The sequence below is a fragment of the Archocentrus centrarchus genome, chromosome 1 (genome assembly GCF_007364275.1).
Source record: "Archocentrus centrarchus isolate MPI-CPG fArcCen1 chromosome 1, fArcCen1, whole genome shotgun sequence".
NCBI lineage: Eukaryota > Metazoa > Chordata > Actinopteri > Cichliformes > Cichlidae > Archocentrus > Archocentrus centrarchus.
The window spans coordinates 1,473,114-1,498,225 of record NC_044346.1 but is presented as its reverse complement, the minus strand read 5'-3'; the positions used below and the strand labels follow the sequence as shown (position 1 = coordinate 1,498,225).

General features: G+C 42.1%; 2 protein-coding genes across 2 annotated transcripts in view; both read left to right on the top strand.

Annotated features, from left to right (window-relative positions):
• The first annotated feature begins 4,181 nt into the window (after window positions 1-4,181).
• On the top strand, window positions 4,182-10,350 carry LOC115789264 (E3 ubiquitin-protein ligase TRIM21-like). The gene is made up of 2 exons (XM_030742604.1): window positions 4,182-4,262; window positions 8,704-10,350. The coding sequence occupies exons 1-2, from the start codon at window positions 4,182-4,184 to the stop codon at window positions 10,348-10,350; spliced, it is 1,728 nt and encodes a 575-aa protein (XP_030598464.1).
• Window positions 10,351-21,182: 10,832 nt separating this feature from the next.
• The window catches only part of LOC115781902 (NACHT, LRR and PYD domains-containing protein 12-like), a 28,707-nt gene continuing 24,777 nt past the window's right edge, over window positions 21,183-25,112 (top strand). Inside the window, exon 1 of the mRNA XM_030731837.1 lies at window positions 21,183-21,219. The gene's annotated coding sequence lies outside the window, so the exon portion shown is untranslated. The remainder of the gene's footprint in view (window positions 21,220-25,112) is intronic.

Genomic DNA, 25,112 nt, shown 5'->3' with positions numbered 1-25,112 from the left:
AGATGTATTTACATGTGCTGATAGTGAAATGCATTTTAAATGGTCATTTCACCCAGTTTCCTCACTTTCCTTTGCTGGTTTCTGTTGAGTCACATTAGATTAGAGTTTTCCAGGTTCTGATGTTTCTGTTTTGGGTTCACCCTTTTTTAGGGTTTCAATAACAGAGTGTGAAACTTTAATGGTAAAAGGCAGCTGAAATGCCACATTTCATGGTTGCATAAGAGTACCGTATTTTCCGGAGTATAAGTCGCACTTTTTTTCATAGTTTGGCTGGGGGTGCGACCTATACTCCGGAGCGACGTATATGTGACATTTATAACACATGAACCAAAATACTCCAGCCACTTGACATCTCCGTGAACTGCAGCTTTAAGGCAGTCTTGCGTAACCTGTGGGCGCAGTGGATGATGGATGGAGAGCACAGCTTAACGGCAACTGGGAGAATGCGCCACCCAACTTTCCTGGAAGTCATTGGATGGATCAAGAAAACATGGGCTTCAGTGACAAACCATCCTGTTGGGATTCAGAAAGGCTGGAATAATTGGAACTGCAGCTGACGACGAGCCTGACTAACGCGACACAGAAGAGGAAGCGGCGCTTCGTCTACGGAGTGTACGGAATTGTTTAGAAGTGACACCGAGGATGAAGAATTCAATGGATTGATGGTTTGATTAACTTGTTAGTATGTTCTTTATGCTATGGTTATCTGAATAACTTAATGTTACGTTAACATACTGTAGCGATTCTCTTAGTTAGAGAGCGTGTTGATGTTGTGGGATTTCGGACTGTTCGGGAGGTTCGTGAAGGCAGCATGGAGAGAGAGAAAAAGACCGAGAGCTTGTCTGTGTGTGTGTGTTGCTGTTCCGCTGTTGTAGTTATGGTTGGCGTGGCTGTGGCCTACAGCAGCCGTTTTTCTGTTAATAAAGACGACCTTTGTTGTGAATATCGCCGACTTTGGAAGTGTGTTTACAACGTTACAATACCGAACACGTGTTCGTTGTGCGTCATGTAGCTGAATGTGCTACGTTAGCATAACGTAGGTGTAACCGTGTTCGTCCTGTTCTTTAATCCATTATTATTTTAAATTGCCGTTCAAGATGGAATTTGTGCTCTGAGTCTCGGATTCTATCAACCCCCCCCCCCCCCCCCAAAAAAGTGCGACTTATAGTCCAGTGCGACCTATATATGTTTTTTCTTCTTTATTATGCATTTTTTGGCTGGTGCGACCTATACTCCGGAGCGACGTATAGTCCGAAAAATACGGTACTTCCTTTCTCTTTATGGTGACTTCTCTTCTTCTTCTCTGCTGTTTTCTTTCTTGCTGCTGTGCTTGGAAAAATTCCACAATCTCAGTCTGCAGGAGCACCGAGACAGACCTCAGCTGCTGTTCTTATGCAAGTTTTAAACACATTTCTAAATCTTGCTTACTAACAAAATACTGATGACTGATGTTTTAACCAACAGATCTGACACTTCTGAGGCATCTCTGAAAAAACAGAACTTAAAATCCTTTTGCCAGGATCAGTACCGTCTTTCTTTAAAGGCGTCACAAATCATTCTTCTTCTTATATGACTTGCTTTTTTTTTTTTTTTTTAATTTTTGGCCACAGCTGCTTTTATCCATAGTGGAGAGAGGCAGGAAATGGGGGAAACACACGGGGAAAGACACGCGGGCAGACTGGCGACAGGCCGGGACTTGAGCCTGTTTCACCACTAAGCCACCTGGGCGCCCCTTATATGACTTGCTTAATGAGGTTTTTTTAGTTTTTATATAGTTGTAAAAATATAAATCCTGCAACATGCAGTTAAACAGGAAAGCATGAGGTCAGAAAGTCCTCATGTCACTGTCCCTGGGCTGCATGTTTCTTCTTAAACCCCAATGGGGGGGGGGTTGTCCCTGGTAGTTTTCATCGACCCACTATTGTTCATTTGCCTTATCACTGATCAATGTGTCATTGGCAATGCGGGAAAACAGGTTAGTGCACAGGTCTTGACCTGCGTAGCAGCTGTTGCAGTGCTTGGTGGGATTTGTAGTGTAAGTGGTGGGAGCGCTAGTTACCGGCGGGCCATTAACAGCCATATAAAATTATATCATGGGCCGGATCTGGCCCACGTGCCTTGAGTTTGACACATGTGGTATATGCTTTTCACAGATGAAGAAGTGGTGCTCAGCCAGCTTTCCCTTGATCACTATCACCTGGTGCACACTATGGTAATGATGAGCGCAGCTAGGTCGTCCACATATTGGGGTGGCTGTAGCTCAGTAGGTAGAGCAGGTCAACTACTGATCGGAAGGTCAGTGGTTCAATTCCTGGCTACTGCTAGCTGCATGCCAGTGTATCCTTGGGCAAGATACTTAACCCCAAGTTACTCTCCGACCGTTCTGTCGGAGTATGAATGTGAGTGAATGTTACATAATTAAAGCACTTAGCTTAATTAATTAATCATGGAAGTGCTTGTATGAATGGGTGTGCATGGGTAAATGTAAAAACGTGTTGTGTAAGTGTAACCCAGGTTAAGATAACCCTAAAAAAAAAAAAATAAGCCTCGTAAAAAATAGTTCTCAACTGGATAAATAGGAAATAAATAAATGAATGGAGAATAAATAGGTCTTTAAAAAAAAGTATAGAATGTAAAAGGTCAGAATTACAGACAATAGGAATGTTGTATTTCATGTTATGATATTTTATTTGGATATAAAACAACTTTTATTTTGCCACCAGCTAAACGGTCAAGTGTGAGTAAAATCTCTTATTCTGAAGAGCCACATTGATGTATGTGACCCCATGTGATCACCTCCAGCCAACCGGGTTGTTACGTTCGCTGGGGAGAAGAAGCAGAAAAGCAGAGAACGAAGGTGCTGTGAAAGAGAGAAAGATAAGAAAATTTGACGATTGAAAGTCTACCTGTTTAAAATATTTTTCCACTTTTGGGGAAGGAGCTTCCCGCATATTTATTTTCTTTTCCAACCCGACTGTGTTCGGGAGTGTTATATGCTACAGAACTGGACTTGGTGAGTTAAAAAAGTGTATTTTATTTCCTGAGAAGAATGTATTTGTAAGATATGTTTATTTCATTGAAACGGAAAGCTAAAGTAGCCATTTATGTGGTTTTATGTTCAAAACCCGTGGAGTAACAGATGAGCAGGTGTGGGCGGAGCACGGGGTTTCCCCCACACAGACACGGGCCGCTCAGCCGCCATAATGGCGAGTACATTACTTCTTTCAGCACAAAGCAAAGTTAAAAGGACTTTTGTTATGCTTTGCTGGTTATTAAACCAGGCCTTTTAAGGTTCCGCTGGAAATTGGACCGGGGAAACTCCAGTCGATTGCTGAGTTGGATTCCGCTGGTGAGAAACAAGATGGCGAGCCGTAACCCAGGAACCTTGTAACTGTCTAGCAGGAGCTACGCCCTCTGCTGGATATTGCAAATCATCCAAACTGGTATGACCTGCACATGTTATCCTGCTGAAATAGCACTGGATTCAGAGAACAGGAATCAACCCTTCAGGATCATCAAAAAAAAGACAGGACATTGATTTGACGCACAAGTTATTCAGTCTTTTGCTGGATTATTTCTGTGTGTTTTGTTTTCCTCAATTCACATTCAGTATCTCTGTTACAGTGTGTGGAATTGAAATTGTTGTTGGGTTAAAATAGAAACGAGAGGTGTTTAAAACAGGAGATTAAAAGCCTTAACTTCTTAAATTGAACACTAAATAGCTAAAATCGAGTTTAGGGATTAGAACTAACTGTAAATTAAAATAGATTAACAGTATTGACTTGAACTCAAATAGAACCATAACCTAGGTTGATTTAAATAGTATCCTCTAGTACTTAACAATAGGATAAAGTTTCAAAACAGGGATTAAAGAAGATGTTCTGAATTACTTAGGGAAACTATTTTTTTGTGTGTGTCATTCTATGTCAACTGTTTGTAATATTGTTATTTTCTCTTTCAACTAATAATAAGCCGGCAGTTTAACCTTATTTTCCTGGTCTGTGGTCTTTAATACACTTACACTTCTTCCTGCTCCAGTAGTCGAACCTAGCATTGGCCCAGTGGTGAGTCTTGTTACTGTAAAAACGTCGCGTGTGTTACATAAGCGCTTTGAGTGCTCATATCTGAGTAGAAAAGCGCTATTTAAGAGCTAGTCCATTTACGATATATGCCCTAATGGGATGGAGCCTAAGATCGTGGTTCAGCTGTTCAGCTCCTCCTACCACCACTGTGAGTCATTGAGGATGACCTCCATGGCCAAGGTAAAGGCTAGTGGAGAGACCTTTACCTGCTAAAATTCTGCCTCCAGGAGCTGCCATGGTGAGCTGTAATCGTCAGTTGTGAGGCAGAGCTGTATGTCTCAGAAATGTGGTTTGATGATGGCATTATGGGTCCCGTATGCTAAAGTATTTGACTACAGACACAATTGCTGATTTTCAGTGATTCAGTTTTCTTTTAATGTTAATGACATCTGTAGTTTGCCTTATGAACCCCACAAATAAACGAAAGATGGAGGCAAATAATATGTTTAACGATCTGTGGTTTTAATCTTGTCAGTGTTGCTAATTCACAGTTTCTTCATATAATCACAGCAGCTCAGCTCCAGACCTTTTCTTGTCAGTAGCTGCAGGGCTCAGGGGAGCTAGTGTTGTGCCAAAAACTGCTGGTCTGCCAGAAAGTGATTTCCTGTGTTTCTGTGTGTTTTCTCTGTGCAACATCTTTGCTTATATTGGAAAACAGACTGTAGTCAACTTGATTTATGAAGGGGTTATATATAAAATAAAGAAATTAGCTGTTTTGTAAGTATGTGTCATACAATTAAAATACAAATGGAATGCCAGAAGGCATCAAACACCGGCCGCCACAGGAGACAGAGCCCTAAAAATAAAATGAGCACGTTAGTGTATATTTATCAATTGGTGACTGATGAACATCCACTTATCCTGTTCAGGGTCGCAGGAGCCTATCCCAGCTGACATAGGGCAAGAGACAGGGTACACCCTGTACAGGTCGCCAGCCTGTCGCAGGGCTGACTCAGAGAGACAGACAACACTCACACCTATGGGCAATTTAGAGTTTCCAATTAAGCTAACCCCAGTAAGTGCATGTCTTTGGACTGTGGGAGGAAACCCACGCAGACATGGGGAGAACATGCAAACTCCACACAGAGAAAGGGAGAGAGCCAGATCAAGGTGGAATTGAACCCAGGCCTTCGAGATGGTATTCTAATTGTGAGGTAGCAGTGCTAACCACCATGCCACCATGCTGCCCGCTGATAAACATACTGTCTCCAAAGCCAATCAGCAGTGTGAAAGGATGCTGTGTCATAACTGCTGATAATCATAAAGCTGCTTTCTCTGCAATAGCTGGGAGTTAAGAGCCACACTATAAACAAAATTGTGGGTGCGCGACAAAAACGATATTTAAAGTGAGAGAACCAAAGGAGATAGGCATCCATCCTACCTGTACCTGCTGCAAACCCTGATCCAACTCACATGGGTGAGACATCACTTTCTGGGTAGTTTTAGGCAGATCGATCCAAATAACAATAGTATTGGTATCGGATCAGTACTAGTTTGATAGGATTGATGCTTTAGTTTGTTTGTCTCCTGTAAGCTCAGTACATTCCTGGTTATCAGAAATCAGACATGTCTGTACAAACACCTGCTCCCCTACAGGTACACTTTGCCCCCCCAGCTCGCTGCTCTGGTGTGATTAGTTGTCTGTGGTCAGGTGACTCAGGGGCACTGAGGTACTTTACAGCTGTAAATGAAAACACTGCAAACAGTGATGCGTGTTGGGAGGAAATTCTCTACTGTGGCAACACCACCAACTTATATAAAGACGTGAAAGAGCACGAAAAAGAAAAAGCTTTGTCCTGGAACGAGCAGGAGGAAGGAAATCCCTCAGACAGACCCAGAGCCCCAGCACAGAGGTCAGAGGTCACTGTCAGCCTTTTCAGAGGCAAATAACCAGGCAGCTCACTTGATGGTGAAAGTGATGTTTCAGTCATCACTCATGTTGGTTCTTCAGTGTTAGTGGTCATCTTAACTGTTCCTTCAGCAGACTGATTTCATATAGAATACATTCAGATGGTCACATATTATATTCAGCCCACTGAATATTATGTTTAAAAAAACCTCAAGCTGTCAGGAGGAGGTTATTCTCCCTGAATGAAGCACAAACTCTGTCGCCTTGTCACAGGAATGTGTGTGTATTAATTTGGTGATTTGTATCAAATGTTGTTCTACTTGATTCTAACCTGCTGCTGAGTCTCTGCTGGAAACAGACACACATGCCAAGAATACCTGTTGAGTCAGCAGTGGGACAGGAAGCTTTAATACATTTAAAGTCTCAGAGCTCTGCTGTCGCCTTAGAAATCAACAGCAGCACTGAGAGCGAGTCAGCAATAAAATAATTAACTGGAATAAAAATGTTTATTTTGCCGTTCTGCGCGCTGAATCACCAGATTAACAATTTGCTCCAGCATCAATCATGTGTCCTTTTTTACAGCAGTGTTGGATTTTACTGGTGTATTTATTATGTTCTTTATCTCATAATATCTCAGGAGTAGGTGGTGCTCACAGGGACCCTTTTCTGTGGAACTAAAGACTAAAGACCCACGAAACACTTCTTTTAGATCGCTTAGATGCTGCCAACAGCATCCCTTTGACGTGGCCAGGCAGGGGAAACCCTGACCATGACCACCAGTGTCAGAGTCAGTGAATCCAGATAGTGGAGAGATACCCGGGGTATGCTGAACTCGCTTCGCAGTACAGGCCTAGGTCTCCAAACACAACACAGCTGTAAGGTGTGTTTTATTGTGTTTTTGTAATTTAGTTGAAAACAAAAATCAGTCATTTAGAGGTCGTTAAATGTTTTCAGATTTGACAAATTAATGATTCATTTCATAAATCATGACGCACTGCTGTCTGCTACATGAGCTGCCTTTATAAAGTAAAAGCATCAGTATTGGCAACCCTGGCTCTGTCTTTACTTGGTATCAGATCGATGCCATAATTTGAAGTTCTGGTGAAAGCAGAGGCAGCCCGGGTGACTTTATGCTGAGGGAGACACCGCCCTGCAGTTACCTTGCAGGTGTGTCTCTGCTCAGCACAATGACAATGGATAAGAGAGAGAGAGAGAGAGAGAGTCACCTGACCGGCTGCAGAAAGACGAGGCTGAACATCAGGTTTGTTAAATGAAACTAAAGGTTAGTGAGAGGAACAGCAGAGCTGCAGTCAGACTCATCTTTGTGTTTGTGTCTGAAGAAAATGAAACTCAGGTAATCTGTTTTTAATCAACAACCGACTCAAACACAGGTGAGTACAGCTCATCAATTTTACACTTACTTAAAATATTACATAAGATTCCATACTGACTAAATTAAATGGACTTGAAGTTTATTTAAACTGCAAATTAGCATGAACAATAGAACAGCAAGTATTAAACTTTAGAATAAAGAGTAAATATTGACTTAAAATATGGGTTTCCACACTTCATTACACGTCTTCTGCCTTTAATCTGAGATTGCTACGATGAAATCAGATAAAACAGCTCCAAAGTTTAACTAAAAGTAAAATTAATTTTGCAAATATAAGAGAAGACAGCCATGTTTTTAACCCCAAATCTTAAACACTGTATCAGGTTGGCTGTGTAGGTTCTCAGTCATCCAGGTCATAGTATCTCTGGAGCTTGAAAAAGGCGACTGGACTTCTTTAAGTTTCTTGAAGATGTTTCCCTCTCATCTGAAAGGCTTCTTCAGTTCTCAAACCAAAAGGTGGAAAGACACAGATATTTAAACCCCAGTGAGGGTTCCTACCTGGAGGTGGTTGTGACCCACTGTTGTTCATGTGCATAATCACATGCACCAAGGTGTGAAAGAAGGTGTGGGTCATTACAATCAGTGGGTTTGGGTGAAACCAAGTTAGGCCTTCACCCAATTCTATCAAGTGACCTATTGAGGTCACCTGAACAAAGCTGTGAGTGGGGAATGAGGCACCTGGGAGGGAGCTCAGGACAGCATTATAGAGTGGGGAACATTGGTGTCATAATCCACCTCCTCTGTTCAATGATGGTCGTTCACAGTGGAAATATAGTTTTTTTTTTTTTTATTCTTCTTTCAAACCATCTGTCTTCCTGGTCCAAACATGCTGTGCTATGTGTTTGTGAAGAGGCTGTTTGGTGTCTCCAGTGTAGAGGTCTCTCTTCACTGCCTTCACAGCATTTAGCATTTTTGTCAGTCAGCAGAGCTGCAGTCGAGCTCAAATCTGTTTCTGTTTTTTCTGACAAATTTAAAGGACTACAAAGACTGTTGTCAACACAGTCTTTGAGTCTTTGGAGACACCAGTGAGTACAACAGAAATATTTAGTTTACTGAGTGATAAAACAAAACAAACACTTTTTACTTCTGACACTTTCTAGTAACTCTTGTCAAAAGAACAATTAAGCTTATTATAAAATTGCCTCACTTAAAACTCCAGGAGTCAAGAACCAAAACTCAGAGAAAGAAAATGTTCTTTTCCTTTAAACTACACACAACGGTTGTGTCATCACTCGGGGCTGTTCTCCACTCTTTGCCTTTCCTGTTGTTTCTACTTTCTGTTGTTGGTGCCTGAACTCAATGTTTCAGTTACATGTTGATTTCTCTAACCCACTTAAATATTTAGAGTTGAACTTTTATATTCTGGCTTTTGTTCTCAGGGTGCAGACATGTCTGCTGCCAGCAATCTGCGAGCTGAAGATCAGTTTCTGTGCTCCATCTGTCTGGATGTGTTCACTGATCCAGTCAGCACACCATGTGGACACAACTACTGTAAAAAATGCATCACTCAGCACTGGAATGTTAATCCCAGACGTCAGTGCCCCATGTGTAAAGAGACTTTTGACACTAGACCTAAGCTGAGAGTCAACACCTTCATCTCTGAGATGGTCGCTCAGTTCAGACATGAAGCTCAGCAGAAAGGCAACAGCTCAGACCAAGAAGCTGCCAAACCAGAAGAAGTTCCTTCTGTCTGGAAGCTGCTGTTTCAGAAAGCCTTTAAGATGTTTTCATCATGGAAAACTCTGAAGTCCAGCCTGCCATGGTGTTTGCTCTGTCTGGCATGTCTGATAGGCCTCATATATCAGCTGATGGAGCCTGTGGACAACCTGGAAGACAGGATGTGTACAAAACACAACAAACCTCTGGAGCTGTTCTGTAAGACCGACCAGACATGTGTCTGTGTGCTCTGCTCTGTTTTAGACCACAAGAACCATGAGCTTGTTCCTCTGAGTGAAGAATATGAAGGAAAGAAGGCAGAGCTGAGGAAGACAGAGGCTAGAATTCAGCAGATGATCCAGAAGAGACGACTGAAGATTAAGAAGATCAAAAAGTCAATGAAGATGAGTAAAAATGCTGCAGACAGAGAGAAAGCAGAAGGTGTTCAGGTCTTCACTGCTCTGATGGAGCCTATTAAAAAAGGCCTTAAGGAGCTCATAAAGGAGATCGAAGACAAACAGGAAACAACAGAGAAACAGGCTGATGGTTTCATCAGAGATCTGGAACAGGAAATCTCTGAGCTGATGAAGAGAAGCTCTGAGGTGGAGCAGCTCTCACACTCTGAAGACCACCTCCACCTCCTCCAAAGCTTCTCATCTCTGAAAGCTGCTTTACCCACCAAGGACCGGACAGAGGTCAGCATCCGTCCACCATCGTATGAGGGGACTGTGGTGAGAGCTGTGGCTCAGCTGGAGGAGAGACTCAGGAAAGACACAAGGAAGTTGTTTGAGGCTGAGCTGAAGAGGGTCCAGCAGTATGCAGTAGATGTGACTCTTGATCCTGATACAGCAAATCCTGAACTCATCCTGTCTGATGATGGAAAACAAGTGAATCATGGTGATGTCTGGAAGAATCTTCCAGATAATCCAGAGAGATTTTCTTACTGTGTTTGTGTTTTAGGAACTCAGAGTTTCTCTTCAGGCAGATTTTACTTTGAGGTTCAGGTTAAAGGAAAGACTAAGTGGACATTAGGAGTGGCCACAGAGACGATCAACAGGAAGGGAAAAATCACAGTGAGTCCTCAGGATGGTTTCTGGACTGTGTGGCTGAGAAACGGAAATGAGTACAAAGCTCTTGCTGGCCCTTCAGTCCGTCTCTCTCTTCAGTCTGCTCCTGAGAAGGTGGGGGTGTTTGTGGATTATGAGGAGGGTCTGGTCTCCTTTTATGATGTAGATGCTGCAGCTCTGATCTACTCCTTTACTGGCTGCTCCTTCACTCACAAACTCCACCCATTCTTCAGTCCTTGTCATAGTGCACATGGTAAAAACTCTGCTCCTCTGATCATCAGTCCTGTCAATCCCAGTCCCTGAAGTGAATCATTATGAAGCATCACAAATATTTACTGTACTTTAAGATTTACTCTTTAATCTTCCCACTATTATCACTACTATCATGGAGCTCTTCTGCCTGTGACCCTCAGTCATGGATCCATCATGACAAACATGTGAGGAGAAACTGTTCAAACCATCAAACTTTAAAATTTACTGTCAGAAACACAACTCTGTGCTGAAAAGGATAAATGGAAGAGAATTGGTGGATGGACCAAGTACGTAATTTGCGAAGAGATTTTATGACCAAATGTAAATAATCAGATTTGATAACTGTAGTAGCTGTCTGTAAGTATCACTGTGAGGCATCTACAACAAACACATGACAGTATGATAAATGTTTTGATGACCCTACATATTAAATCTGTTGAATTCCTAAAAGATTTGATGTGTGTGATTTTTGTGGAGGGTTTGTAGTTCATTTTGCATTATTGTGAGTATTTTAATTTAAAATAGAAAAAGACAATGAATTATCAACAGTAACTGTTTATTCATGAACACCAAATTTTATTGTGATATATGAAAAATTAGATATTCAATTAAATTTCATTAAATAGCACCAAATCACAACAAATTTTTGTGATTTCCTGCAATAAAACATCTCCCTATGAGCAAACACTTGGTGACAGTGGGAAGGAAAAACTAACAGCTTCTTCTCTTGTCCCTCCCGTACGTTCCTGTTCTGTTTAGTTACTCCTCGGCCTCCTTTAGCAGTAATGATATTTGTAATAAATGTAGCCTGTTTGTAGATTTGGAGGCCAAGGTGAGTAAATTGGAGACCCAGCTCAGCACCCTGGAAAATCCTATAGCTAGCCAGGCCCCTCTAGATTGTGAGAACCATGGTAGCTTAGCTGCTGTCAGCCCCCCCCCCCCAACAGATTCCAAGCAGTTGGGAAAGCAGGCCGGCTGGGTGACTGTGAGAAGGAAGCGTAGTCCTACGCAGAAGCTGGTGAAAAACAGACACCAATCGGAGGTCACTAAAATTAATATTGACTCGGTGTGTAACTTTGTAGACAGATAGATAGATAACGTTTCCTAATCCCTTGGGAGAGTTCTGTCAGGGAAATTAAGAGTTCCAGAACGCCCATCCAAAAGACAAACAACAGAACAAACAGGGAAGACAGGTGTCAGCAGTCATACAGCCATTGTACAACACTACCGTTGATAAGAGGGGAAACAAAAGCATAGGATAGTTAGGTTAAAAAAAATTCATCTCGTTCTGTGCTCATTATGAGCACCTTATGAGATTCCAAAAAAAACACCTTAGCAAACGCATAGCAATAGCACATTTATAGCCTAGAGCAGGGCTATTCAATTAGCGGCCCGGGGGCCACATCCGGCCCGCGAACCCCCTATGACTGGCCCACCCCCTGACTGACCCAACGTAAGCTGCAAAAACGCATTTAAATCATATTTGCTGTGACAGTTTTAAAAATTCCCGCCCTTCCTCTTGTACTTGAACGCACCACTAGCAATGCCAGCCCAGAATACTCTCTCCAAGTGCGACAACCGCCAAAATTTATCAGTGACAGGTCAAAAACGTAAAATTGACAATGAAAATCGCCGTTTTAACCCTGCTTGGACTGATAAATCTGTTTATTTTACCCCAAAGATTGAACTCTAAGACTGAACTCACTAGGTCAGCATTACTTTAATGTTACAGTTATTAAATGTTCACTTGGTGCAGTTTCTTTTGTTGAAATATTTAATGCACTGCATCAGTTGGTCTTTCTAGTTCAACAAATGCACTTTTGCAAATACATCTAAAATGTTATAGAAGACTTTACTGTTGCAAAAAGTTGTTATTCTTACTTTTTTTTTTTTAATTAAACATATGTATGGTGAATAGATGCCTTGTTAAAAATATTCTGGTCAAGGTTTGGACCAAATGTTAAAATTTGCAATGCACTTGAATTATTTTGCTCATCAATAAATGATGCAGTATAAAGCCTTTATTGTGAATTCCTTTATTTATTTTTATGACTTAGTTCAGGTGTTAGCATATTTAGAGTTAAATCTCAAGAAATAATATAAGTAGGGGTCTTCGGCCCAGTGGCATCTCAAAATTTTCAAATCTGGCCCAGAAGAAAAAGTAATTGAATAGGCCTGGTCTAGAGAGATCAGGAGACAAAAAATGAGTTGACGTTCTCACTGGGAGCAATTCACTTACAATGTCCTGCTTCTTACTGACTGGGGGTAAGCAACAACAAGTGTAGGGCCTCCTCCCCTTAAATAGGCTGGGTAACGATCGAATTGCCAGCAGCTGCGGAACCAGTCGGGGTCACAGGCAGCTGAGGAGAAGCAGGTTCGCCTCTACAACACAAGGATTGGTTAGTGGGAAGGTCAGAGTACCAGACAGAGCAAGCAAGCGGGATCCGTGACACCAGGATACCAGTTCATACAGGTCACAACATGGGGCGGGGGTGAAGAGCATCTGTTTATATAACATCTCCAGGAGACGATTTAGATAGACAGCCATCCAAGGCCGTCTGGGAGCCAAATTCCAAATACTGTAATTGTTTAGGTCCAGGCCATCATAACTATTTGCTGACAGACCTTACAGTTTTCTGGTTACCTCTCAGAAATCCAGTCATCCAGATTTTTAGTCCAGCTCCGCCAGCAGAAACAGACACTCCAACACTCCTCCAGATGTAATCCACTTCGATTCAGCTCTACTGAGTCTGATTGAGTTCATACCGTTTCTGCATCCCTCATAGGAAGCCTTACTAGGGCCCGAACAGCTGCCCAGAAACCAGGTATCCCCAGGTCCAATTTGGGAAAAATCCTGGTATCAATATATATGCCCCGTCCACACAGTGCAGCCAGGAACGTTATCTTCTATCCCCACGGGAATCCATAACGTAACCAGCCGGGTATGCAGTCGGACCAGAGGAAAGAGGGTTCCAATTCTCCCAATCTCCTCGTGATGAGAATTTGATCATCAGTAGTGCTGAGAGACCAGTGTCGGTCTCTGTAGTTTTCTCTGGGCCCCTTCCGAATCAGACCAGGAGCGACATGTTTAGCCGCATGTTCTCCTTGAATCGCTGGCTGTCTGAGTGGTGCCCAAAAAATGACGTGGGCTTCATAGATAATTGGCAAAGTTTCTGGGGAAAACCTGGTCTTCTTAGGAGAGATGGCATCCATCCCACTTTGGATGGAGCAGCTCTCATTTCTAGAAATCTGGCCAAATTTATTAACCCTAAAACCTGACTACCCAGGGTTGAGACCAGGAAGCAGAGTTGCAGTCTTACACGCCTCTCTGCAGCTTCTCTCCTCCTGCCATCCCCCCAAAACCCCATCCCCATAGAGTCGGTGCCTGCTCCCAGACCACCAAAAAACAAAGCTAAAATCAGCAAAAAGCTATTTAAGCATAAAAATTCAAAAAGAAAAAATAATACAGCTTCATCAACTGCACCAAAGAATAAAACAGTTAAATGTGGATTATTAAATATTAGGTCTCTCTTCTAAGTCCCTGTTAGTAAACGATTTAATAATTGATCAACATATTGATTTATTCTGCCTTACAGAAACCTGGTTACAGCAGGATGATAATGTTAGTTATGGAAATGTGAAATAAATTGATCTACAGAAACAGACTGTCTTTGTGAGGTTTTAATTGGCCTTTGAAAAAGGGGGATAGATAGATACTTTATTGATCCCGAAGGAAATTAGGGTTTGTAGCAGTCTGCATGGTATTTGACAAAGAATAATAACAAGAATAGAATCACTTAAAGGAATCGGTTATCTACCTACCATGGTCACAGAATACAATCATAACAGATGAGTATAGCTTGTAATAGAGGATAATATAAAGACAAGACATGATACTATGGAGCCTTCCATTCAGTCACGTCTGCTTAACACAGAGAACAGCAGAATCTTAACCCTCCCATTTGCTCATCTATTGATCACACAGGTATAAACAATAAGGATAACTAAAATTCATACATCAATTTTACACTGAACGTTCAGATCAAATTCAAAATAAGAAAGAATCCAATCCGGAGTTGGGGATCAGTCACTCTGAGGTTGTCGTTTGGGGACAGGCGCACTCTGAACCAACTGACCTGAAGGAGAAAGATCAATAAGTCTCATCACCATCAACCTAAAACATGATACTACACAACAGAGAAAAAGAGCCAGAATCATAAGCACAATTAACAGTGGAGCACATAATCACAACAAATTAGAGTCCCAGCCTGGAAACAAAGAGGGCAACTTTATAACATTTTATTACAGAGATACCATAGGTATTAAAGGTACGGCACTGCAGTGGTTTAAATCATATTTGTAAATGTCCGTTCTGTGGTGAAAAGTTGAATCTATGTTGTTACCATTTATGTACAATAGAGGGTGCTGCAGCCTAGTTGATAATGAGCTGTGCCTTCACTAAAAAACCGAAGAACAAGAGTTAGGGAGGTTTTTGGCGCTTTTCCTGTGTTCGGGGTTGGAATATCCTGCAGATGAGAGGAAGAGGAAGATGCTCTTCATCTTTGTGAATCGGAACTGGTAGCGCACATTTGTCAGAAAGCAGCTCAAGGAGGACTCGTAGCAGCACAGCAGGAACTTTAGCTTGATCGCCTTGCAGCCCTTGGACAGCGGAGCGAGGTACATGTTTAGAGTTGTATTAGTTCACAAAGTTTGTACTTTATGTAATATATTCATGTTCTGAGTCAATCAAAGGCACCTAAGCAAATGTATTTATGTTTTCTTTTAGTTTTCACGGTGTATTTGGTGCACTCCAGCAATATTTGGGTTTGACTGAAGTAAATGTGAATCCACTGCACCCGTCGAAGCTCTCCGTGTTTTCTTGGGTCTGAGGGTCTGCTACAATATTTAACTTGTGGCTCCCAGCAGTTCGCTTGCTGGTTGTTCTGGTTTACACGTGCTCAGTTGTTATTGTGTTCCAAAAAATCAGCTTGACATCAAGGTCAGTTGGTAACAGGTAAACAACCCTTTATTCCACCAGTGTCACAAAATCCACAGTCTTGACTTTGATAATAAAAGACAAAAAAACAGAACAGGACATGTTAAGAAAACCGTGTGTCTCCCCAGCTAGTCTAGGCTCTCTCTGCCCACTCCGCTCACAGGCCCATCTGAAGCTTCGGCTGTCTTCAAAGCTGCAGTACACAAAATTACAAAACTCAGTGGAATCCACAGTATTCCTCACTTCGTGGCATTACCCATAATTCATAGCGGAAGCCGGTAGTTTACTTCCGTTTGCGCTGTTGTTTACGGTTGCGGGCTTACACACTTGCCGTTCATTTAAACATTTAGACACATTCCTGTCTCTCTCCACTGCTGATGAAAGCCGCTGTGGCCAAAAATGCAAAAAGAAAGCACTGCATAAATTTTCATTGTTATGCAGATGATACTCAGCTTTACCTATCAATGAAGCCAGATGACGCACATCAATTAGTTAAACTGCAAGATTGTCTTAAAGACATTAACACTACAAGTCCCCAGGATTTCGACCTCCCCCCTCAAGTCCTGAAAGAGGGTCAAAAGACCCTTAGTCCAAACTGACGACTCTGATGGCTCCAATTAGCATCCCTTCAATTGTAAATGTGGCCATTGCCTGAGGAATCTGTGGGGGGGGGGGGGGGGGGGGGGGGGGGGGGGGGCGAACTCACAAAAGCATTTCACACTTCTGTACCTTCAGGCCAGAAGGTGGGAGTGTGAATAGTCCATGTTGGGGGTGGGTGGGATCTCTACAGTAGACTCTCCTGTAGGTAATGCTCTGCAGAGAGGGTTGCGTAGTTTTGAAGCATACATGAAGTGTTTTTGGAGAGATGTGACCTTTTGCAGCTGATCCATGATGTTGTGCTGCATTATCCAGGTCATTTTGCCAAATGTACATATAGTTTGCAAAACATACAATCTGTTTCAAGAAATATGCAAAGGTTTTTCTAAAAGAAATTAGTAATGTTTTTCTTTTAAAAAAAGATAAGTGGGTTCAAAATGACAGTTCAGAAATAAACTAACCAAATTAATTGTGTTGATCCACCTCAAAAAAAGTCATGCAAAAAGTGTAAGCAAAAGAGTGTAAGCTGCTCCTGAGTGTGGGGAGGGGTGGGAGGCTGGGGCAGATCTGGGAGACTTTGCACATGCAAATTTGCATGCAGCCTTTTGTGCTGTGGAGGATAAATAGGTGACTGCTTCACCTATTTAGTTCACAAGAAACAAAATGCAGAAGAGGTTCACCACTCAGAAGGCATTGGAACTGATTCTGAGCAATGCCAGCCCTTGTGACTCAGATGGAGAAGACATAGACCTTCAACCGGATTCGGACTCTGAGCTGTCTTCAGGTTAGATTTCTCAACCTACCTATTTTATTTTCCTGACTATTTTTTATTTAGAACCAAACAAAAAGTTAATTTGAAATTGTTTATCTTGCAGATGAGGAGACTCTCCCTCTACCAAAAAAGAGAGTTTGGTTGGAGAGTGAGCCGTCAGAGACCGCGAAAGATGGCACAGTGTGGCGTGAAGAACAAGTGGGGACACATCTCCATTTCACTCCAATAGAACCATACGCCACAGATGGAGAGCCAAGCGCTAAGGCCAGACGAAGTATCCGGAGTCGCCTTCAGAGCTTCCTCTGTTTTATCACTCTTGACATGCTTCGTAGCATTCAAGAATGGACTACTCAACATGCACGTCACACGGAGCAGCTGGATTGGTTCATGGATCTCCCGGAAGTAATGGCATTTATTTCAGTCATTATCTTGCGGGGGGTGACCAAGGTTCCATCACTACGTGACAGCTGGTCAGCAAACCTGGCAAACCCAAGGATCATTGCAACTATGGCCCGAAACCGCTTCCAAGACATCATGCGACACCTACGCTTTGATGACATGTTCACACGCAGTGAGCGAGCGAAGACCGATAAGTTTGCTGCAATCTCCGATGTTTGGGGATCGTTTGTCACTAACTGCATCGCATCCTACAACCCTGGTCGACACATCACTATTGATGAACAGCTTTTCCCATCAAAGACTCGCTGCTGTTTCCTGCAATACATTGCAACAAAACCGGACAAGTTTGGCATCAAGTTTTGGGTGGCTTACGACTTGAAATCAAAGTACATCTGTAATGTCTTCCCATATCTTGGCAAGGACCCCAGTCGTCCCAGGGGGAAGAGACTGTCCGAGACTGTAGTGATGAGGCTGATGGAACCGTTCATGGACAAGGGCAGAACTGTAACCACGGACAATTTCTTTACATCACTGTCACTTGCACAACGACTGCGTAGCCGGAAAACCACTATCCTCGGCACAGTCAACAAGAGTCGCCGGGAAATTCCTCAATCCGCTAGACAGATGGATCTCACTGAATTCACCACTCAGGTGTTTTCAACCACTGGTGCCACGCTGACAGTGTATGCGCCCAAACGGAAGAAGGCCGTTTACGTTCTCAGCAGCATGCACAGCGTGGTTGAGACTGAGGATACCACCAAAAGGAAGCCAAACACGGTCACACAATACAACAAAACAAAGTGCGGTGTGGAAGTGATGGACCAAATGGTGCGGGAGTACAGCGTGCGTGCAGGAACACGGAGATGGCCAGTTGCCGTGTTCTACAACATGATTGACATGGCAGCACTGAATGCACATGTGCTTTATCAGGCATGCATTGGGGTGCAGGAGAGACGGGTGGACTTCCTGGTTGAGCTTGCAAAAGAGTTGGGTAACTCTCATGTGAGTGAGAAGAAGGCACACAAGGAGAAACTGCTTTGGCAACAACCTTCCACACCCAGCCCAGGCAAAAGGGCGAAGTGTCAGGTCAACCATCGATGCACAAACAATTGTGCAACTGTGAGATGTGTTGACTGTTACAAATACACATGTGGCAAATGTACCAGGGACATACCCTGGCAGTGCCAGGTATGTTCCGACAGTGCAGACAGACTGCTGAGTGAGTGCTGAAATGCCAGTCACACAAGGACATGCCACTCACACACACACACACGCAGCCCCCCACTGTGCCTAGTGTAAATATGTGTGGAATTGTTTTATTTCTTGTATTTTTTGTATCATTTTAATGACAAAAATAAAAAGCATTTAAACAAATAACAGTTGTTCTTTTGTATATTTCTCATGCTGGAATTTCAGTCCTCTTGACTTAGACACAAATACTTCTGGTCATTGCTCACAGCTGTACCTGGCTGTAAAATTTCTAATTCTCCATTTAAAATATTAAAAATAATTCATTGTGCTTTTTTGCTAAAATAAAACTAAGCTAAATATAATATATATAATCTTTATATTATAAAATACAATATACTGAATAGAACTAACTAGACAGTTAGTTGGGAGTTAAGCGTTCCCCCCTCCTGTGGTGCGCCAGTAATGGCCTTATTTACAGAACAAAAGCGCCTGTTCACACCTGATTATAGGATGTTAGCTAAAATCCTTCAGGTCACTCGACCCGTCTCTGGGCTCCAAAGGTAGAAATGTTAAATGACCCTTCTCTGGGACTTCTAGTGTTAAGGCCTGGATGACCTCTACATGTAATTTCCTGCCTGTAAATTCAGATAAAACTGAAGTTCTTGTACTTGGCCCCACAAATCTTAGAAACATGGTGTCTAACCAGATACTTACTCTGGATGGCATTACTTTGGCCTCCAGTAACACTGTGAGAAATCTTGGAGTCATTTTTGACCAGGATTTGTCCTTCAATGCACATATTAAACAAATATGTAGGACCGCTTTTTTGCATTTGCACAATATTTCTAAAATTAGAAACATCCTTTCTCAGAATGATGCTGAAAAGCTCATTCATGCATTTATTCATGCACTTCTAGGCTGGACTATTGTAATTCATTATTATCAGGCTGTCCTAAAAGCTCCCTGAAAAGCCTTCAGCTGACCCAAAATGCTGAAGCTAGAGTACTGACAGGGACTAGAAATAATCAGGCACCATCTTATCTTAAAGACCTCACAGTACTTTTTCACTCCAATAGAGCACTTCACTCTCAGACTGCTGGCTTACTTGTGGTTCCTAGGATACTTAAGAGTAGAATGGGAGGCAGAGCCTTCAGCTTTCAGGCCCCTCTTCTGTGGAACCAGCTCCCAGCTTAGATTCAGGAGACAGACACCCTCTCTATTTTTAAGATTAGGCTTAAAACTTTCCTTTTTGATCAAGCTCATAGTTAGGGCTGGATCAGGTGAGCCTGAACCATCCCTTAGTTATGCTGCTATAGGCCTAGGCTGCTGAGTGGTTCCCATAATGCACTGTTTCTTTTTATTCATTTTTTTTTTACTCAGTTTAAACTTCACTCAGTATTTAATCATTAATCATTATTATTAATCTCTGTCTCTTTTCCACAGCATGTCTTTTGTCCTGTCTCTCTCCCCTCAGCCCAACCAGTCACAGCAGATGTCCCCCCCCTCCCTGAGCCTGGTTCTGCTGGAGGTTTCTTCCTGTTAAAGGGAGTTTTTCCTTCCTACTGTCACCAAGTGCTGCTCATAGGGGGTTGTTTTCACTGTTGGGTTTTCTCTGTATTATTGTACCTACAATACAAAGCACATTGAGGTGACTGTTTGTTAATTGAATTGAATTGATTGAATTGAACTGAATTGAATTGACTTGACTTGAACAAGTCAGAAAATTCAGATGTGCAGGAACTAACGTAACCATCTGTGTAACATCTCTAATTCATTCAACAATATCATGTCCATCAGCATCATTTTCCCAGGTATACAGTACCAGTCAAAAGTTTGGACACTCTTAGGGCAAGTGTGTACAAACTTTTGACTTGTACTGTTGGCACTTCATCACTTGATCTTTATCACACATTTTCTTAAGTCAAAGTCTCTTTACTGTTGATATCAATACCACGTATGTGTAGGAGATACAGAGGATTAAAACAATGTTTCTCTCAAACGTGCTGGTTTGCACAAGTGCTGTACATTTGTGTTTTGACTGGAGCAAGTGTGTGATAATAAGGCCTTCATTTCTACATTCATCCTTGAACTACTGTTTCTCAAAATGACTATCCATTCCCACAGAGATGCAGAGTTGGCATTGACAGGAGCAGTGCAGGTAGGAATGTTTACCCAGGTGGGATACGTGTCTGATTTGTTGCGTGGTATGGTTATTTAGCTACTTCTGCTCTGGGTTTTGCGAGATCTCGCAAAAGTGCCTCTTTTTTTTTTTTTTCCCATGTCCCTTGCGGGGTTCCGTAAAACAGTAACAAACGTTTTTTTTTTTCTTTTTCCTCCATATCCTTTGCGGGGTTAGGAGACAGTAAACAGTGAGAAATAAATCTTCCATCTGAGAAGTTATTACTGTTATTATTGTATTTACATGCAGCCATGCTGTTTTTCTTTCCAGGCTAACATACATCAGCATGTTGCTGACTCTGTTGCCATGACTGTCACAGGCTGTTTATTAGGAGGGTCTGTGAGTGACTGCAGATGGTTGAAATATTAACGGTTCATCAAAAAAACTCTGTTTTCTTACAGGGTGGAGAAGCTGTTGCTGTGAGTTTGGATTTGTTCAGATGTATTTGCATGTGCTGATAGTGAAATGCATTTTAGGTGGTTATTTCACCCAGTTTCCTCACTTTCCTTTGCTGATCACATTAGATTAGAGTTTTCTAGGTTCTGATGTTTCTTTTTTGGGTTTCTGATCGTGTTCGCCCTTTGTTAGGGTTTCAATAACAGGATGTGAAACTTTAATGGTAAAAGGCAGCTGAAATGCTGCATTTCATGTTTGCAAAAGAGTACTTCCTCTTGTTTTATGGTGACTTCTCTTCCTCTTCTCTGCTGTCTTCTCTCGTATGGCTCTGCTCGGAAACATTCCACAATCTGCAGGAACATCGAGACAGACCTCAGCTGCTGTTTTTATGTAAGTTTTAAACACATTTCTGTATCTTGCTTACTAACAAAATACAGATGTCTGATGTTTTAACCAACAGATCTGACACTTCTGAGGCATCTCTGTCTGAAAAAACAGAAGACAAAATCCTTTTTGCCTCAGTCAGTACCGTCTTTCTTTAAAGGCATCACAAAACTTAAATTTCTTTTAAATATTAAATTTCACTGTTCTTATCTTAAAATTCTTATATGACTTACTTAATGAGATTGTTTAGTTTTTATATAGTTCTGAAATATAAATTCTGCAGCATGCAGTTAAACAGGAAAGCATGAGGTTGGAAAGTTGTCATGTTACCGTCCCTGAGCTGTGTGTTTCTTCTGTATCAGATTCATATTTTTGATTCTCAGTCAGTATCTCTGAGTCTTGGTGTCTGCTTGCTGTTTCATTTGTGGGTCAGTTGTTTTCGCTTTCCTGTTTTGACCTCTTTATCATTCCTGTGAATTTTACTTAATTTATTATGAAGTTGTTGGTTCCCGTGTTGAATATAACATGGAGCACATTACAGTGGTGTGAAAAAGTGTTTGCCCCCTGCCTCATTTTCTGTTTTTTTGCATGTTTGTCACACTTAAGTGTTTCGGAACATCAAACCAATTTAAACAATAGTCAAGGACAACACAAGTAAACACAAAATGCAAGTTGTAAATGAAGGTGTTTATTAGTAAAGGTGAAAAAAAATCCAAACCATCATGGCCCTGTGTGAAAAAGTGATTGCCCCCCTTGTTAAAACATACTATAACTGTGGTTTTTCACACCTGAGTTCAATTTCCCTAGCCACACCTAGGCCTGATTATTGCCACACCTGTTCCCAATCAAGACATCACTTAAATAGGAGCTGCCTGACACAGTAAGGTCCACCAGAAGATCCTTGAAAGCTACACATCATGCCGAGATCCAAAGAAATTCAGGAGCAATTGAGAAAGAAAGTAATTGAGATCTATCAGTCTGGAAAGGGTTATAAAGCCATTTCCAAAGCTTTGGGAATCCAGCGAACCACAGTGAGAGCCATTATCCACAAATGGCGAAGACATGGAACAGTGGTGAACCTTCCCAGGAGTGGCCGGCCGCCCAAAATTACCCCAAGGGCGCAGCGACGACTCATCCAAGAGGTCACAAAAGACCCCACAACAACGTCCAAAGAACTGCAGGCCTCACTTGCCTCAGTTAAGGTCAGCGTTCATGCCTCCACCATCAGAAAAAGACTGAGCAAAAATGGCCTGCATGGCAGAGTTCCAAGAAGAAAACCACTGCTGAGCAAAAAGAACATTAAAGCTCGTCTCAATTTTTCCAAAACGCATCTTGATGATCCCCAAGACTTTTGGGACAACATTCTGTGGACCGATGAGACAAAAGTGGAACTCTTTGGAAGGTGTGTGTCCCATTACATCTGGCGTAAAAGGAACACTGCATTTCAGAAAAAGAACATTATACCAACAGTAAAATATGGTGGTGGTAGTGTCATGGTCTGGGGCTGTTTTGCTGCGTCAGGACCTGGAAGACTTGCTGTGATAAATGGAACAATGAATTCTGCTGTCTACCAAGAGATCCTGAGGGAGAATGTCAGACCATCTGTTCGTGTACTCAAGCTTAAACGTACTCGGGTTCTGCAGCAGGACAATGATCCTAAACACACCAGCAAGTCCACCACTGAATGGCTGAAGAAAAACAAAATGAAGACTTTGGAGTGGCCTAGCCAAAGTCCTGACCTGAATCCTATTGAGATGTTGTGGTATGACCTTAAAAAGGCCGTTCATGCTCGAAAACCCTCTAATGTAACTGAATTAGGACAATTCTGCAAAGATGAGTGGGCCAAAATTCCTCCAGAACGCTGTAAAAGCCTCATTACAAGTTATCGCAGACGCTTGGTTGCAGTTGTTGCTGCTAAGGGTGGCCCAACCAGTTATTAGGTTTAGGGGGCAATCACTTTTTCACACAGGGCCATGATGGTTTGGATTTTTTTCACCTTTACTAATAAACACCTTCATTTACAACTTGCATTTTGTGTTTACTTGTGTTGTCCTTGACTATTGTTTAAATTGGTTTGATGTTCCGAAACACTTAAGTGTGACAAACATGCAAAAAAACAGGAAATGAGGCAGGGGGCAAACACTTTTTCACACCACTGTATAATTCAGAGTTTTGGTTTTAAATCGGTACGAAGCATCTTTGCTGTGTTGAATTTCATTTGTAGTCACACATTATGATCCTGTATTCAGATGCCTGTGAATGCTTTGCATTTGGACTTATTCCCTGTTTCCAACTTTTGTTGTCACATAAAAACACATGCAGTAAAAACCAATCTCTGCATTTAATCCATCACACATGCAACACACACACAGCACAACATGCTAGAAAGCAGCCAGGGAGCAATTAGGGCCATGTTCAAGGGACCACAGTCGTGGACTGAGAGCGGGGTCAGGCAGCAGTCCAACACCTCTGATAGGTTCAGATCATTTTAATAACTCAGAGAACAAACACACAACTCTTTTGAACTTGCGCAAGGAGGAGAGATCCGTTCCTTGAACTCAGCTCGCGGCTGAGCGGAAGTTATCTGTCCTGAAGGACGGCTTCCTGCGCAGCGCTTTTATTCGGATTTTCACAATAAGATCACGTGGGTTACACCAAACGCAGTTTACAGCATGTAATAAACAACATTCTTGGCTTTTTCCTTACCATATATGGTCGTAAGCATACTGTGACATGTGCACATGTAACATGGCGTATACGAGACACGTATCCTATATGTGTTCTCTGCAGGCTGAGAGCAGCCTGCAGGTAACTACAACTTCCTTTGTAAAAAATGTCACCACGTGTTTCCATTTCAAACATAAAAACAACAGTATCATATGTACATAAAACAACTTATAGAAAATATACAAACAGAAGATATGATAATTTATAATAAACAGAATGGAATTTATACCATAACTCCAACATTTCCCCCCTGTTTATCATAACTTCACTGGTGTCTTTTTTCCACACCACTTGCTTGCACATTTTCAGTGTGGGTTTCATTCACTGCCAAATATTTACATATTTACAAAATATCTGCAGTCATTTCAGCGTCTTGGTCGACCATCTGAAGCTGCAAATATGACACAACATAACCTCTGAAAACCTTTGTTATCATGGATCTGATGCAGGGAAGAATGCACATTGCAAACACACAAATCAACACTAACACACACAAAACAGGAGTCAGGCATTTCAACAATACCTGCATTTAGCCAGGAAAACCAATCACTTTGGCTTTCCTGAGTGTGCTGCTATACATATTTCTGTAATTCAGTCAGTCTGTCGAGTGCCTCCCTTATGGCTCCACCAGCATTATCTTCATCTGGGATGTAAGTACAACATGTCTTACCAATGATCTTACACACGCCACCCTGGGAAGCTGTCAAAAGATCTAATACTATCCTATTTTGCATCACCATTGCTCTGAGTGAACTTAACTCTTTTAAAGTTCCTTGTCCCAGAGCTATAGTTGTATTTACCAGACGTAATAGTGCATAGCGATTTATTTCCACTTGGTCACGCACAAATCCCAGTCCAATTCCTGGAAAGATAGACTGGGCAATCTTCGCTCCGACTCCCCAGATCCGGAGCTCCTCTGGGACTTCTGAATGGCTCGTGAGCCACTCTCCAACCTGTCGCTTCGTCTTGTGATGTGGATGACTGGCCTGGTACTGCATGAAAAAGACATGATCTGACACATATGCAACACTACCCAGGCCTCCCCAATCTGGGGGAAGGGACACGTACGCTTTGTGACCACAGATGAAATACCAATCCGCTAACACTCTTGTTCCCTTGGGTCCTGGTGCTACTCGTGAGCACTGACTCAGCTCTCCAGTGTCCATCTGTAT